Raw genomic sequence first — 16,761 nt, forward strand, 5'->3', positions numbered from 1 at the left:
ACCATAATTCAAAAAGAGTCATGTGCCACAATATTCATTGCAGCACTATTTACAATAGCCAGGACATGGAAGCAACCTAAGTGTCCATCGACAGATGAATGGATTAAGAAGATGTGGCACATATATACCATGGAATATTACTCAGCCATAAAAAGAAATGAAATTGAGTTATTTGTAGTGAGGTGGATGGACCTAGAGTTTGTCATACAGAGTGAAGTAAGTCAGAAAGAGAAAAACAAATATTGTATGCTAACACATATATATGGAATCTAAAAAAAATATTTTTTTTTTCTGAAGAACCTAGGGGCAGGACAGGAATCAAGACACAGACGTAGAGGATAGACCTGAGGACACAGGTAGGGGGAAGGGTAAGGTGGGATGAAGTGAGAGCGTGGCATGGACATATATACACTACCAAATGTAAAACAGATAGGTAGTGGGAAGCAGCCGCATAGCACAGGGAGATCAGCTTGGGGTTCTGTGACTACCTAGAGGAGTGGGATAGGGAGGGTGGGAGGGAGATGCAAGAGGGAGGGGATATCGGTATATATGTATATCATTTGTTACACAGCAGGAACTAACATAACATTGTAAAGCAATTATACTCCAATAAAGATGTTAAAAAAAATTAAAAAATAAAATATAAAACAACTCTATAAAAATTTTAAAACATTTTTAGCTTAGTGGCCATAGAAAAACAGGCTAAGGGCTGGATTTGGCTTATGGAAACTAGTTTGCCAAACTGTTGATTTTAACTCTAATCAAAAGATAATTATGATTATTAATTTTCTTAATTTCTGATGAATTTTATCTGAACAACTTGTTTTCAACTATATTGAGTTTCTCCAGTGAATGATGTGGGAGAGGAAAAATAATTTTCCCTCTACACTTCTAGGTTCTTGACTGAGATAACCCTTTAATAAGAAAGGCAGATTAACAGGAGAAAAACAAACAGAAGTTTAATAACATGTATACCTCCTGTATACAAGGGAGAGACTCAGGAAAACTGAGTAGCTCCCTGAAATAGTCCAAGGCACCACCTTAAATCCCACTGCAGTGAAAGACAAAAGAAGATGGTAGGTGTGGATGACAGGGGTGTGGGGAGCCAGTTATGGGCTTAAGATAATTACCAGAGCCTTACCCTAAAATAATTCACGGCAGCCTATCCCTTAAGGACAAATATTTCCTCCCTTATGTCAGAGTACAACTTCTTGGCTTTGCCTTTGTAAGCCTCTGACTCTTTCTCTTCCCTGGAACACTCTTTCCGTTCTACCCAAATCTGTCTCCTGAACTGTAATTCTTAAGACCCCAAATACACCTTTTTTATTTGGGAAAAAAAAAAAAACAAAGGAAAAGCACAGTATTAAAAAAAAAAAAAAAAAAGCAAAAACAAAGAACAGTCCCTAAATGGACAAAGCCCCACATCAACAAACCAAAACTTAATACCTAACTTAACTGCAGTTTCAGCCTTTCCCAGGAGTGGAATTTATATCTATCAGTCTGTAACTTCCTGATCAGCACTAGTGAGGTAATCTGCATGATAGAACCCTGCTCTTCCCCCAAAGGAAGTTGCTCCTGCCTGAAATAATTCTCTTTTGTTTATGACTTCCTTGTCCCCCGCCTTGTGCCTATAAAAACCTTCCATTTTGTACAGCTCCTTGGTGAGCCTTTCTACTTGCTAGATGGGATGCTGCCCAATTCATGAATTATTTAATAAAGTCAATTATATCTTCAAATTTACTCAGTTGAATTTTGTTTTTTAACAACAGTAAACAAGGGTAAGGCTGTTAAGCAGATCTAAGTCCTTGTGTTCTCCATGATAAGAGTTTCTAGAGATTTAGAGTCATGCTTCTCCTCCTGACACAGAGAAGGAGACACCCTTACTAATGGAGATTTCCCTTATAAATGTAACTGTCTCTTAGGAAAGGGTGACTTCTAGTTGGTTTTCAGAGCTTCCCCTGTGTCTGCTATTTTTCAAAAATAATCAGCCTAAAATAATCCATATGCCAAAAAGGCATATTTTGGGGTGGCAAATTCTGCTCCCCTTCAATGGTTTTTAACCTGGTAGCGCTACAGTTATCTCTAGTTTAAAAATAAAATTCAAAACAGAGCAGCAGTTTACCAGCATTCTTTCCAGTGTCACTTCTTTCTTGAGCTGGTCAACTTGCATCTTCAATTTGTCCTTTTCTGTCAGGTCCTCAATATTGATCACTGGCATCTTTTGCCTGCTGAAAAGGTAGAAAGTTTACACACCTGAATTGCTAGACTCATGTCAAGTTAATGTTAGCCAACCCTTCCCTCAGCTCTTAACTTACTAAGTGAACTGTTTGTTTTAACTTCCTATGATAATCAATTTCTCTTGAATGCTCTCTGAACAATTCTAGCACTGCACACTAGCCTTGAGATTTTAAAGCTTCCTTCTAATCTTCATTAATATGATTAAACTAAGTATTTGACTCTAAACACCTGCTAGTAGGTTTGTGGGGAGAGGTCAGTTCAGTCAGTATATAATCTTAAATATCCAATGCGCCTCCTTTTCCCTGTTTTTTTGACACAGTGTAAAAACTTGAGGTTCCAACCCTTATCTCCAACTCCAAAGCCCTCCCTCATGTGATTTATGCCATTTAAGTTAGTTTGAGGTCATTCTGAGGACTGCCCATTAATCCCCTAAATCGCTGGAGTATTTGATCTGGTATTAACAGAGAAACATACAAAAAGTGTCATTATAAGTTCCTTATAAATAATGAATTGAAATATAAACCAATGGAATGAAAATATAACAAACGAATAACTTTGTTAATTAGAAACAAACTAGCATACTACTTAGATGTGTTTCTCCTGGAATTTTTTTGTATGTAATTGTCACGACGAATTGGACAGCAATGATGAGCAAATGCAGCAGGTTAAAGGGGATGCGGTGAGTCTGATCTCCTGATGTACATCATAAAAAACCAGACTCTTCTGCCCTTTTAACAATGTCTTCTTCTTCTTAATTAGATCAATGGGCAATGGGAAGATGGCACAGTGGCTAATGATTCCTGTATGAAATTGCCTGGAAAACATTTCATTGTAGCCAAGTGGCATCATGCTTTATAATCTCTCCTCTTTCGGTCCCCTCTTCTCTTTTGTTTCTCTGGTCCAACTTCTATGACGACGTATTTTTATTAAAGTAGACACATTCAGGTCACACGTTATTTCAGAAAACAACATCATACATCTACATAAAAATATGCTGCTAATCACATTTCAGCAATTAACTTACTTCCTTGCACTTATATAGTATTTTCATTTCCGAAACATTTGAGGAAATATTCTTTTCCTTCTTAGTTTTATAATATTCTGTTCTTCTCTGGAAAAAAGGTAGTTTAACCTATTTTTTAGGGATAAATGCCTACATAGGCCAGCACAGAAGTAGAAGAGAACACCCGATGGGTACCCAAAGCCAATGGGTATCCTTTTAATTTTTATTTTATTCTGTTCTTAAGAATCAATATGACAACAAAAAAGTTATATCTTCCTGTGTAATTATTGCTTGGTATTCAAGAGCCCATTCTCAGTGTTATTCTCACCTTCCTTCTTACTCCCTTTAGACTATCTGCAAAAATTCACAAGCACCTCTGTTTCTGCTGATCATTTTTACCTGTTGACATTGTCTTTTGCACAACTTTTCTCCATCTTGGAAAATGTTTTCCACTTGGCAGTGACTTTGAAGAATCACTTTAGGAATTTGTTAAAATGGGGGCCCAACTTAAGAGATTTTGGTTTGGGGTAGGGGTTAGAATTTCATTTTCTCTGTTCCAGAGAAACTTTACCATATATTGCCAATGAAATCATTCACTGGCACTTGCTAGCTGTGTGGTCCTGATCAAGTTATGTAACTTCTCTGTGCCTCAGTTTACTAGGAAATAGGAGCAATAATAGTACCTACATTGTAGATGTTTTCTGAGAAGAATAAAGACTGCATAACACTGCATAGCATGGAGCAAGCCCTCAGTACATGTTAGCTGATGTTACTCACTTACTCTGTACCTCTAGAGTTTCAGATTGTGTTGTCTTACCTGTCACTTGCTGATAGGTGGCTTTATAAATGCTCTTAAAGGATATCATGTGGACATGATTTAGCTCCTTTAATACCATGTGTAGTAGATGCCGTTGGTGCCCTTCCCAGGCCCCCCTTTCCCTTTCCAGGGTTGGGTATTTATACCTCCAGAAACTGCGGTTGTTGACCACCAAACCTTTACATACGTTTGTCCTTAGCTGACGGAAGCCACTTCAGCTGGTGATGTCTGGAAGATTATGACAAGTGGCCCCTGTGGGTGTCCTGTAGCAAATGGCTGGCTGAAGTGGGGTTCTAATAGCCCAGATGACTTGCCTCTGGGCTGAAAAGCCTTGGTGTAATTGAGAAACTTCCTGAGCACCCCATGGGTTCAGGATGAAGCTAGACTTCTGAAATCGCATCTGTGCCTATCTTCTCCTCCTTCATCCTGCTTTCCTCCTTCCTTCAGAGATTTCTACTGAGAGCTCACCATCAATAAATCACTTGGACAAGTGTCCCTGTCTTATCTCTGCTTCTAAGAACTCTAAGACACAAAGGATTGTAAAGACCTTTACAAGAGCATCCATATCTTTCATAACTTATGTCCTTATCCCTGTGTATTGTTTTGTATACTGTTTGGTATACAGAAGAGAATCATAAAGCATTGATAAAGTCACTTGCAACTTACATCAGAAATATTCACCTAGACATAGAGAAAAGTGCACCATGTTGCAGGGGAGGAAAAATAATTTTCCCTCTACACTTCTAGGTTCTTGGCTGAGACCATCCTGTAATACAAGATTAATAGAAGAAAAACAAACAAAAGTTTAGTAACGTATATACCTCCTGTATATGTGGGAGAGACCCAGGAAAACTGAGTAACTCCCACAAATGGCCCAAGCCACCACCTTAAACGCTGCTTCCAGCTAAAGACAAAAGAAGATGTTGGGGAGGCGGAGGAGGAGTCAGACATGGGAGGTTAGCAGGCAAAGCACAGTAAACAAGGATTATGAGATTTGAGTTGCTGCCTTCTTCACTGATAAGAGCTTTTAGAGATTTAGATTCATCCTTCTCTTTCTGGTACAGAGAGGGAGACACAATTACAAGTGGAGATTTCCCTTATAAATGTAAATGTCTCTTATAAGAGGATAACTTCTACTTGGTTTTCATGGCTTCTCCTGTGTCTGCTGTTTCTTAAAAATAATTAGCTCAAAATACTCCTTATGCCAGAGAGGAATACTTTGGGGTGGCATATTCTGCTCCCCTCCAGTATATAACCTCATATTAATAACAAATGATTTCTTAAATCTAAAATGCTGTGATTCACCATATTTAATAATAATTTAAGCAAAACACACTTCATTTGGTGGAGGTGAATCTTAGAAGATTTGAGAATGCTTGCCAAATTTGATACCATGGGTCTTGTATGAAAAATTTCAAAGAGTGAGGATCAAAACTCTCACCACCCTCAAGGACACCTAGATACACAGAGAAGCACAGCATATATTGTCTGCATGGAGAGTTCAAATGCTCAGAGTTGTACTGAAGTCAAGGATTTAAAAGGATTCAAAGAAAACATACAGATGGCCAGCAAACACATGAAAAGGTGCTCAACATCACTAATCATTAGAGAAATGCAAATCAAAACCGCAATGAGGTATCACCTCACACCAGTCAGAACGGCCAACATCAAAAAACCTAGAAACAAATGCTGGAGAGGGTGTGGAGAAAAGGGAACCCTCCTACACTGATGGTGGGAATGTAAATAGATAACAGCTACTAAGGAGAACAGTATGGAGATTCCTTAAAAAACTAAAAATAGAACTACCATATGACCCAGCAATCTCACTCCTGGGCATATACCCTAAGAAAACCATAATTCAAAAAGACATATGCACCCCAATGTTCATTGCAGCACTATTTACAATAGCCAGGACATGGAACAACCTAAATGTCCATCGATAGATGAATGGATAAAGAAGATGTGGCACATATACACAATGGAATATTACTCAACCATAAAAAGAAACGAAACTGAGTTATTTGTAGTGAGATGGATGGACCTAGAGTCTGTCATACAGAGTGAAGTAAGTCAGAAAGAGAAAAACAAATACCGTATGCTAATGCATATATATGGAATCTAGAAAAATGGTACTGAGGAACCTAGTGGTAGGGCAAGAATAAAAATGCAGACTTTGAGAACGGATTTGAGGACACAGAGGGGGAAGGGCAGGCTGGGACGAAGTGAAAGAGTAGCACTGACATACATACACTACCAAATGTAAAATAGATAGCTAGTGGGAAGCAGCTGCATAGCACAGGGAGATCAGCTCCGTGCTCTGTGACGACCTAGCGGGGTGGGATAGGGAGGGTGGGAGGGAGGCTCAAGAGGGAAGGGATATGGGGATATATGTATGCATATAGCTGTTTCACTCTGTTGTACAGCAGAAAATAACACAACATTGTAAAGCAATTATACTCCAATAAAGATGTATAAAAAAATAAATAAAATAATAATATAGAACCTTCAAAAATTATATAAGTGGAATCTTTAAAAATTATATGTAAATTTATTATATTAAATATATAGTTATATACATATATTCATTTTAATAATAGTGAAAATATAAAGTTACAAATTAAAAAATAAAAGGATTCAGATATAATATCATTTAATTGCTCTTTTTAAAAAAAATTTTTGTTGGGGTATAGTTGATTTACAATGTTGTGTTAGTTTCAGGTGTACAGCAAGTGAATCAGTTATACATACACATATATCCACTCTTTTTTATATTCTTTTCCCATATACGCCATTACAGAGTATTGAGTAGAGTTCCTTGTGCTATACAGCAGGTTCTTACTAGTTACCTATTTTATATATTGTAGTGTATATATGTCAATCCCAATCTCATCCCTCCTCAACCTTATCCCCTGGTAACTGTAAGTTTGTTTTCTATATCCATGATTCTACTTCTGTTTTGTAAATAAGTTAATTTGTACCTGTTTTTTAGATTCCACAAATAAGCAATCTCATATGATATTTGTCTTTCTGTGTCTAACTTACTTCACTCAGTATAACAATCTCTAGGTCCATCCATGTTGCTGCAAATGGCATTATTTTGTTATTTTTTAATGGCTGAGTAATATTCCATTGTATATATGTACCACATCTTCCTTATTCATTCCTCTGTTGATGGACACTTAGGTTGCTTCCATGTCCTGGCTATTGTAAATAGTGCTGCAATGAACACTGGGGTGCATGTATCTTTTCAAATTATGGTTTTCTCCAGGTATATGCCCAGGAGTGGGATTGCTGGGTCATATGGTAGTTTTATGTTTAGTTTTTTAAGGAACCTCCATACTGTTCTGCATAGTGGCTGTACCGATTTACATTCCCACCAATAGTGTAGGAGGGTTCCCTTTTCTCCACACCCTCTCCAGCATTTATTGTTTGTAGATTTTTTTGATGATGGCTATTCTGACCGGTATGAGGTGATATCTCATTGTAGTTTTGATTTGCATTTCCCTAATAATTAGTGATGTTAAGCATCTTTTCATGTGCTTTTTTGGCCATTTTATCATTTAATTGCCCTTTATCCCATTTTGCAGATGAGGCAAAGGTGATCCAGAGAATTGAAATGCCCCAAATCACACAGTTGGTGACAACAGAGCTGGGGTTATAACACAAATGTTTGTTTTCTGGTCTGGGATGTTTTCCACTCTAGCTCACTTCTCTCAGTTACCCTCTTCAAACTAGTTTTAAGGAGTAGGTTTGCTTTTTTTTTTTTTTTTTTTTTAATATATACTCCATTACTCCAGAATTACATAGAGAAAGAAAGCACAGAGTTGACGACCAAGGGCACTAACCACCTCCATCCCCCCAGTTCCTCCACTAACTAGGCCACTTACATTCTAAACTTTCAGGTTGGGCCACCCTCCATGGGAAGACCTAAGAGGGGCTAGATCAGATTGCTGGAACTGTTACCAAGTATCCCTACCCCCACCATCACCAGAATATAAGGGGAGGAATGAAGACTCATAGAGCAACAAGCTAAGGTAGCAGTTACAGCTAATTCAGGGGAGAAACATACCCCCATTAGGTAGAATATATGTCACTTTTTACTTCTTCCTCCATCCTGCACTACTACTATCAGAGGAGCTAAGGCCCAAAAAAGCCAAGAAGAGAAGAGGAGGGGGAGAAAGTATCTCAGAGCTGTACCCCATCCACAGAGCATTGGTTCTCAATGGGAGCAATAGTGCCCCCTAGGGGGCCTTTTGAAACTGTCATGTTGTTTATGGTTTTCACTGGTTTTGTAGGTACGGGTGAGGGATGTTAAGGATAGAACTATGTAGAATAGCTTAGTGTCTCACTAATGTCTTTCAGAGTTCCCATAGGTTTCTTGATAATTTATTTAGAACTAAAATGGCCTAGTGTAAAGTCAAAAGGCTACTTGTTTTCTGTTTGCTTTTACACATCATAGATTAACGTATTTTGAAGTAAGAAAACTTGACTAGGGCTTCCCTGCTGGTGCAGTGGTTAAGAATTCACCTGCCAATGCAGGGGACACGGGTTCGAGCCCTGATCCAGGAAGATCCCACATGCCGCGGAGCAACTAAGCCCATGTGCCACAACTACTGAGCTTGCGCTCTAAAGCCCGCGTGCCGTAACTACTGAACGTGCGTGCCACAACTACTGAAGCCCACATGCCTAGAGCTCGTGCTCCACAACAAGAGAAGCCACCGCAGTGAGAAGCCCGCACACCACAACGAAGAATAGTCCCTGCTCGACGTAACTAAAGAAAGTCCATGCTCAGCAACGAAGACCCAATGCAGCCAAAAATAAATAAATAAATTTATTTTTAAAAAAAAGAAAACTTGACTAATAAAATATTTAACTTATAAGGGCTATATTAGGGGAAACTATTAAAATTAATTTTTAAAAGTCCTTTGTTTTATACAGAGGGTCAATCACAGATTCTTTGAAATAGAAATGTTGTTAGCACTTTAAATATGTTGATTTATAAACATTCAGTTTGACGCATTTTTTTCAGAAACAAATCTACTCTGTTATGTACAATAAGCTTGTAATCATATGGGTATAAATTATGTCTCATACTGTTCTTTTTCATCCTGACATTATACTTGGGACTATTAAAGAATAACAGCTAACATTTTATTCATTCATTCAACAAATATTTACCAAGTGCTATTATGTGCCAGACACTATTCTAGATGCTTGAGGGTAGAGCAGAGAAAAAAAAATCAGAAAACTTTGCCTACAGGGAACTTACAGTCTAATGAAGGAGAGAGGCAATGAATAAGGTTAAAAAAATTAAATGAGGCAATATAGTGTGATAAGTCCTAAGGAGAAAAATAAAACAGAGAAGGAATAGGAAGTGTCAAGAGAAGTATTTCAATTATTGAGAGAGTGGCCAGGGCAGGCTTCTCCAAGACAATGCTATTTGAATGAAGACCTGAAGGAGTGAGCCATGCATGATTATTGATTATTGATTATTATTGATTATGAGAAGATTATTCCAGGGAACAGTAAGTACAAGGGGAACAGTGAGCTAGTTTGAATATGAGGAGCCAAGTGAATATGGGGGAAGAATAGTTTATGGTATCAGTGATCACGTGGGTCTTTCGGGCCATTGTAAAGACTCTGGCTTCACTCTGAGTGACTTAGGGAACACTGGAGGGTTTTGAGTAATAGAATGATACTATCTGTCATATATTTTAGTAGCATTATTCTGGCAGCTATTTTGAGGCTAGACCATAGAGGGCAAGGGTAGAAGCAGAGAAGAGACAATTTCAGTAATTAAGGTGAGACATGATGGTGGCTAAAACCAGGGTAATAGCAGTGGAGGTGGGGACAGGTGGTGAGATTCTAAATATATTTTGAAAGTAGAGGTAATAGGATATGCTGAGAGATCAGATGTAGGAAAAAAAAAAAAGAAAGAAAGAAAAAGTCAAGATAACATCAATGATTTGGGTCTGAACAAATGAAGAAGGAATTTGCTCTTTCCTGAGATGAGGAAGACTTGAGAAGGGGAATCCCATGTTTAAGATGCTTGTTACACATTCATTTGAATGGGTAGTCTGGAGTTTAGAGGAAAGGCCAGAGCTTAGGAGAGAGCCACGGGAATGGATGGGAATACCCAGGATGAACAGGAAAGAGAAGAGAACAAAGGATTAAACACTAACCCTCTAAAGTGAGGGAGATGAGACAAAATTAATAAAGGAAAGTGAGTTTGCTGTGATGAGGATTAGTTCACAACTTTTGAGCATTTACCATGTGCCAGACACTGTGCTGAACACACATATGCAATACCTCTATCCCTTTATATCTGTATGTATCTACTCTTCTTCCTTCTGTCTTCGTACCTGGACCAATAAAATGATAGCAGCTAACAAGTGTTTATTTATTCAGCAAATATTTATTGAGTAACTACCAGGGACCAGGCACTCTTGATTGCTAGGGGTTGAAGCAGCACACGAAATCAACTTTCTTATCTCTTACTGTGTTTATACTACATCACTCTATAAATCATTCTTTTCAGCTGAGGATTCTTTTCTTATCACATAAAAGGTAGTTTGTATTTTGGGTTTTTTCTTCCATCTAATCAAGTTGATCACACATTTTATCATATTTGGTTTTTCAAAGCCAGTTGCTGGGAGAATGGATACATGTATATGTATGGCTGAGTCCCTTTGCTATACACCTGAAACTATCACAACATTGTTAATCGGCTATACTCCAACATAAAATAAAAAGATAAAAAAAAAAGCCAGTTGCTTTTGTATCTGTTGCTATTTTTGTTACATGAATACCAATCTCTCTCAACCTATAGCCTATACTTAAGGCACGTGTGACTCACAGACATTCAAATATATTGTGACAACTCGCTTCCTTCCCCAGGGCAACTCTATTTCTCTGTTTCTACTGAGCCAGATGGGTTTTCAAGACATTTGGAAAGAAGTGTGATTGTGGCAATAATAAGTAATTTGTTTGTTCCACAGACATTTATGAGATCCTACTTTCCAGGTCTTGTTCTTAGCATCGGGATACAATGGTGAGTATGACAGGTAAGTTACCTGTTCTCATAGAGCTTATATAATAGTGAGAGGGTTAGACAAGTCAAAGTAAAATAATAAACATAGTGATTTCAAATGATAAAGCTATAAGGATAGTTTGTGATACCATGAAGTCATAAGGAGTGACTGAGATATGGGGCAACATCATATAGGCTGATTAGAGGTAGTGCCAGTGGGACCAACACCCAAATGCCAAGAAGGAGTCAGTGAAGTAAAGATCAGGAGATGAGCATTTCGTGCAGGGATAAGGGTTAAGCAGAGGGAACAGCTCATGCAAAGGACCCGAGGTGGGAACAAACTTGTATGAGGAGAATAAAACACACAGTGTAACTTGAGTCTAGTAAGATCAAGAAAGAGTGATGGGATGAGGTCAGTAAAGGGAGACAGTGGTCAGATCCCATAGTCACTCAGAGTTAGTGACTTCCATGGTGAGAAATAAAATGAGGAGCTAAATGGGGGGCTTTATTTTTATTTTGAAGGAGTCAGGTGTTGTGACACAGTCTAATGTGTTAAAAATACTCTGCTCTGTGGGGTTTAATGGAGAACAAAAGTGGAAACTGGGAGTTTCCACTAACCTAACATAATGATCCCATAAGAACAGATAGATTTGAACTAAACTGGTGACTGCAGATATAAAGAGATATGGGCAAATTAAAAATGTGATTTGGAGGTAGAATTGACAGGACTATTGATAGACTGGGCAATGAATGGATGGGAGGTGTTAAGAATGATTCCAGAGTTTTTAGCTTGAGAATCCAAGTGCGTCATTTACAGAAATGAGGAAGATTGGGGGTTATCACCAACACTCCAGTTTAGGACACATAGCGTTTGAGATGCCTGTTAGACATCCAAGTGGATATCTTAAGTAGATAAAAGTGTTTGGAATCCGGCGGTGAGATCGAGACTATCCATAAATATATGTATATGTGTATGTAAAGTTTATGTGTATATGTACTTGAAATCACATAAGGAGAGAGTAGAGTTAGAGCCTTGAGTCAGCCCAACCTTTAATTGGCAGGCAGAGGAGGATAGATTGATTGAAAAGCAGTCAACTAAGTAGGGAAAAACCAAAAGAATGTGGTATGGTAAAGACTAAAAAAAAGGCATTTCAAGAATGACGAAGGATTTGAAATTGTTAAATACTGCTGAGAGGTTAGACACAATGCAGATGGGAAAATGTGGTCTTTGGTGACCTTAGGGCCAGCTGCTTTGTCATATGTATTGAGAGGTCCAGTAAGATGTGGCAACATGATGAGTTACTCTTGACAAGAGCACTTCCTGTTCTTCCTCTTCCCAGTATGAAAGTTTACTGAGTGGAATGTGGGAAAAAAGGGAGATGAGGAAGTGGAGGCAGAGAGTGAAGATAACATTTTTGATAAGTTTTGCTGGGAAAGGGAGCAGTGAAGTGGGGTCCTAACAGGAAAGGGATGTAGAATCAAATAAGAATTTTAAGTTTGGGATGAAAAAGAATCAGAGATAGAGCACTCCAAATGGAAACGTAAAACCTGGGTGTATGTGCTGAATGTCACAGAGGAGTGAGTGAAGTCCTTGAGAAGGCAAGAGAGGAAAGGACCCAGAGCAGTAGCCAAGGGGTTGGTCTCTGACTGGACCAGGGCACGCCCTCCACTGTAAGAAAAAGCAAGACAGAGAATACAGGACATTCAGTTGACCAGGAGGAACAACTGACCCTTCTCTGGCTGGTTCAGTATATCCAGTCCAGACTAGTGTACTCAATTCTCTTCTAATACAGACATTTCAGTTCAACTCAGTTTTTCCCTCAGCTAATAGATAGTCAATAAGAGAAAAAAAATAGTGGTAGTGCTAGGAGATGTATGCCCATTTCAAACTGCAACTAATGTTTTCTCCTGCCCCCAAATGGCAGGTTGTCCCTCCTGTGTGATTTAAGATACACAGCTTTTCTACATAAAGCTAGAACAAATGAACATTTGGAGGGCTTATGACACTTTAGTAAGTAATGTATAACCAACATGAGATTTGGGTTAGAGTATAAAAATAACAAGGCATTTTCATGAAAGGGTATCTTTATACTTGAAAGGTCAAGATCCATTACTTACTGCTAAATATAACCCTGATAATAAGGTCTTTAGGGATTAACTCTCTCAATCCTCTAATCTGATTACCAACTCTGGCAGATGTTTCTCTTAGAGCATTAGAGCAATGTATTTAAATTGTAGCTATCTGTTAGTTCTCAATTACAAACTTCATGCTTGAAGAAAAAGGAAATCTGAGATAGAGCTGTCCAGGTACTGAACGAGGGTCACGAGCACATGCTCTATATAATGAGCCTGACTTTGGTCCCCACTAATGTGGAAGAAAAGGATGTGTGCACAGTGAGACCAGGGGACCAGAATTCAGACTGCTAGTTGTATAGTTTTGACCAAGTCATGTATCTATCTAAAGCTTCAGCTTCCTCATTTGCAGAGTGGGGAGAATAAAGTACCTGTCTCAAGTGGTTATCATGGGGGGTTTAATGAGCTAATGAATGCAAGGTACAATGCAAACTCTCAATAATAAACATTTTATCCAGTACTGTAGTTATTGCTATTGAGGTTTCCACATGGTATACAAGAGTTAGGGGAAATTTTCCCCTTCTTCCCCCATTCTTAATGTGTCACTGTCTAGTGGATTGGTTGCCCCAGCTAGAATTCTGGGTAGGTGGTGAAGCTGCATTATGCCAGAAAGGTCTTGGATAAAATAGTCCAAAATTTGTTCCAACCTTCTGCGTGCCCTACATAGTTAAATGTGCAGCACCTGAGTGAGAAAAAAGATGGTCTGCATCCTAAGTAGGCACGACATTTGAGGGAACATACATCTAGGAAGAAGAGAAAGGGGGTTTCTGAGATTCTGCCCTTCTGCAGAAGGCAATGCTTTGCCATAACCACAGCTACTAAAAGAACCAACCAAAGCAACTAGCTGATGAAGAAAAGTGTCTGTGTCCCACAGGCACTGAAGATGTAATGTGAGATATGTTTGTGTGGACTGGTTTTTATTTCTAATTGAACTCTTGCTTAAATTTTATTTATTTCCTCCTCCATAGTCCCATAGAACCTGGTACATATTTTTAATATTATAATAAGAACACTATATTGCGACTGGGTCATAGAGTGTTCATCTGTCTACCCTATTTTGCCGTGACATCCCTAATGTGTTTATTCATCTTTGTAACCCTAAAGTGCACAAAGGCACAAAGTTGGGCACATTTTAAATGTTTAATCTGCTTATTTTTAAAATAGGTGAATGAAAGAATGACCATGGTAAGAGACACATTATACACTCCATTATCTTGTTCTGCCTAGGGAGAAGGAGAATAATAAAATTAGGCATGGGGAATGTCTCATCTTTTAAGTGACTCCACTTTATTATAACACTGACAAATGTACTCTGTGTCCGACAGAGGGTGCATTAGAGCAAACATTTCCTACAAGGCCCAACCCGCTGGAAAAATGTCTAGTTGGTGAAGGAGCTGTCTAAACTTTAACAAAACTCTCATGGCCCCTAATCTCTCAGAAGAGATTAACTGCCTTTCTTAGCAGATGTGCAAACTCCTTGTTAGTGCCAGCTGGACTCATTTCAGATTTTATTTTGACAGGGCTAAACTAACGGGCAGCAAGAACTTTGTTTATCAAGAAGTTACCAATGTAACTCCTTAAGTGACTACGTTATGTTATACGCATCCCCAAATCACTGGGCTAAATTAATTCTCCTCATTCACTCATGAGTTAGACATGCCACCTCTCCCTAAGGTGTCTGACAGGGAGGAAGACCATCTACCTCAATCTTTTCTTTAAATTCACGGTCACCTTTCAAGACTGTGGGGCTCTCAGAGGATAGAACAGCATGCTCAAGGCTTGGGAATTCTAGGAGCTACTGTGTTCCAAGTCAACTTCACATCCACTTGTTATGGGTCCAACGCAGGGGAGGGTGTGGAAAAGAACAGAGGTAAGGATCTGGCACCTCAAAGCTGCTCCTGAACTCACGGGAGGCTTTGTGTGTTTTAATTCTGGAGTTTAGTGTTCTGCTCTAAGGTCTTGATACAGTAGAAAGAGCCTAGGTCTGGGTATGTCAGAAAGAATACAAGGCTGAGTGAGTATCAAGAATGTGGGTTCTAGTCTCAGCTCTGCCAACAAACTAAGGTAATTAAACATGACCAGCCATTTTATCTTTCTAGGTCTCAATTTGTGAATGTAAAATAAAAATACTGGAACAGATGGTATTGATAGTTCTCTTCAGCATTCAAATTATAAGAACTCCATGCCTTATTTTACAGAGATCTAAACTATTTTGAGCCTCTGTCTTTAGCCGCAGCCACTAGAGCTGTCACTTGGTCTGGCAATGACAAATCAATCTGGGTGACTGTTCTTCCCAGTTCCCTCCAGCCTTGTACCTCCTGTTGACTTTGGATTAAGGAATTCTTTTCCTCAGCTGTGGTAACCTTTTGGCCTAGACACTGGTTTAAGGAAATAGAAGTACTATGACATCCCTATGGGGAGGCTGATCGTGGTGGTCACATGGCTCCTTCCACATAGTCCTAAGGATAAATCCAGTAATTTAAAGTAGTCCCAGGAATTTTAAATTCCTCTTATACTGGAAAATATCTTTTTCATGAATATAAAAATACTCAAGTGTTTTGCAGTTGAGGAGTAATTTCCTTCCTGATCATCTGGCTTGATAATCTCAAACTTCTAACTCCCCCCACTTGTTCACTTCTCCTTCCCTGTCCCTGCTCAAGCGGTCACAGAGGTGTTAGAGACGCACCCGGTTTGGCATAGAACAAGGGAGGAAACTAACATTTCTAGAGAATCTCTGAATACAGATTTCAACCTGTGTCTATAGACTCCATACCACAGAGGGGTGAAAAGCCTGGTTTTGAACCCCTCCCCCTCCATCTGTTACACAGCAGGCCTGAGTGGACTGAGTATTCTGCTGGGGCTGAGAGAACCCTGAAGCTCATTTCCCCAGAAGAGACTATCACAAAGTGGTATCTGATTGTGTGACACCTTCCTACGTGGAGAGGTGACCTCTGAGCGCAGCCAAAGAGGAGAGCTGATGGGAGCAAAGCCACAGGCTGTAGTCCCGCAAGGCCAGTTCATGTTGCTGTGTTTCTCAATTGTGGCTAATGCTCCATCTTAAAATGCTCTGCCAAGGCTTTGAGTGGGAACTGAGACATGGGATGATTCCGATGGATTCTGTGCCTGTATGTGAGGAGCACGTCTCTCAGAGTTCCTAGGCGCTTTCCCTTTAATCCTTATAGCACACTTGTAAGGGACGGTTATTATATCCATTTCACAGATAAGAAAACTGAGGCTCTGAGAGTTTATGTAACTTGTCCAAAGGAACAAGGAATAAAATCCAGGTTTCCTCAGACTCCCAAGTCTGCTTTCCCATTGCACCATGCAATTTCCCAAAATAATCTGCCCTAATTCCAAAGATTTCTCTTTCTACATGAAGCCAAAGATGATTAAAAACTGCCAGCAGCTGAGAACAAAGAACAGAAGTGACAATAGTTAATGCTAAATGGTAAGTCTGACTCAGTCTCCGTCCTTGCATTTGTTTTAGTCCGTTTCAGAGATATATTTAATCATATTCAGAAGCATGGAAATAGGTTAAGT

The 16,761-nt window shown here is 39.0% G+C and overlaps 1 protein-coding gene across 8 annotated transcripts in view; it reads right to left on the reverse strand.

Annotated features, from left to right (window-relative positions):
• The window catches only part of GNGT1 (G protein subunit gamma transducin 1), a 293,847-nt gene that overhangs the window by 9,766 nt on the left and 267,320 nt on the right, over positions 1-16,761 (reverse strand). For 5 of the 8 annotated variants that reach the window (XM_082398676.1, XM_082398678.1, XM_082398681.1 and 2 more), the window contains one exon: positions 2,123-2,228. In XM_082398676.1, the coding sequence (XP_082254802.1) occupies positions 2,123-2,228 (106 nt within the window). Of the gene's footprint in view, positions 1-2,122; positions 2,229-4,724; positions 4,825-16,761 lie in introns of all 8 variants that reach the window. The other 3 variants (XM_082398682.1, XM_082398679.1, XM_082398680.1) reach the window with 2 other exon arrangements.

This window comes from Balaenoptera borealis, assembly GCF_965194805.1.
Source record: "Balaenoptera borealis genome assembly, chromosome: 7".
In the NCBI taxonomy this organism is placed as follows: Eukaryota; Metazoa; Chordata; class Mammalia; order Artiodactyla; family Balaenopteridae; genus Balaenoptera; species Balaenoptera borealis.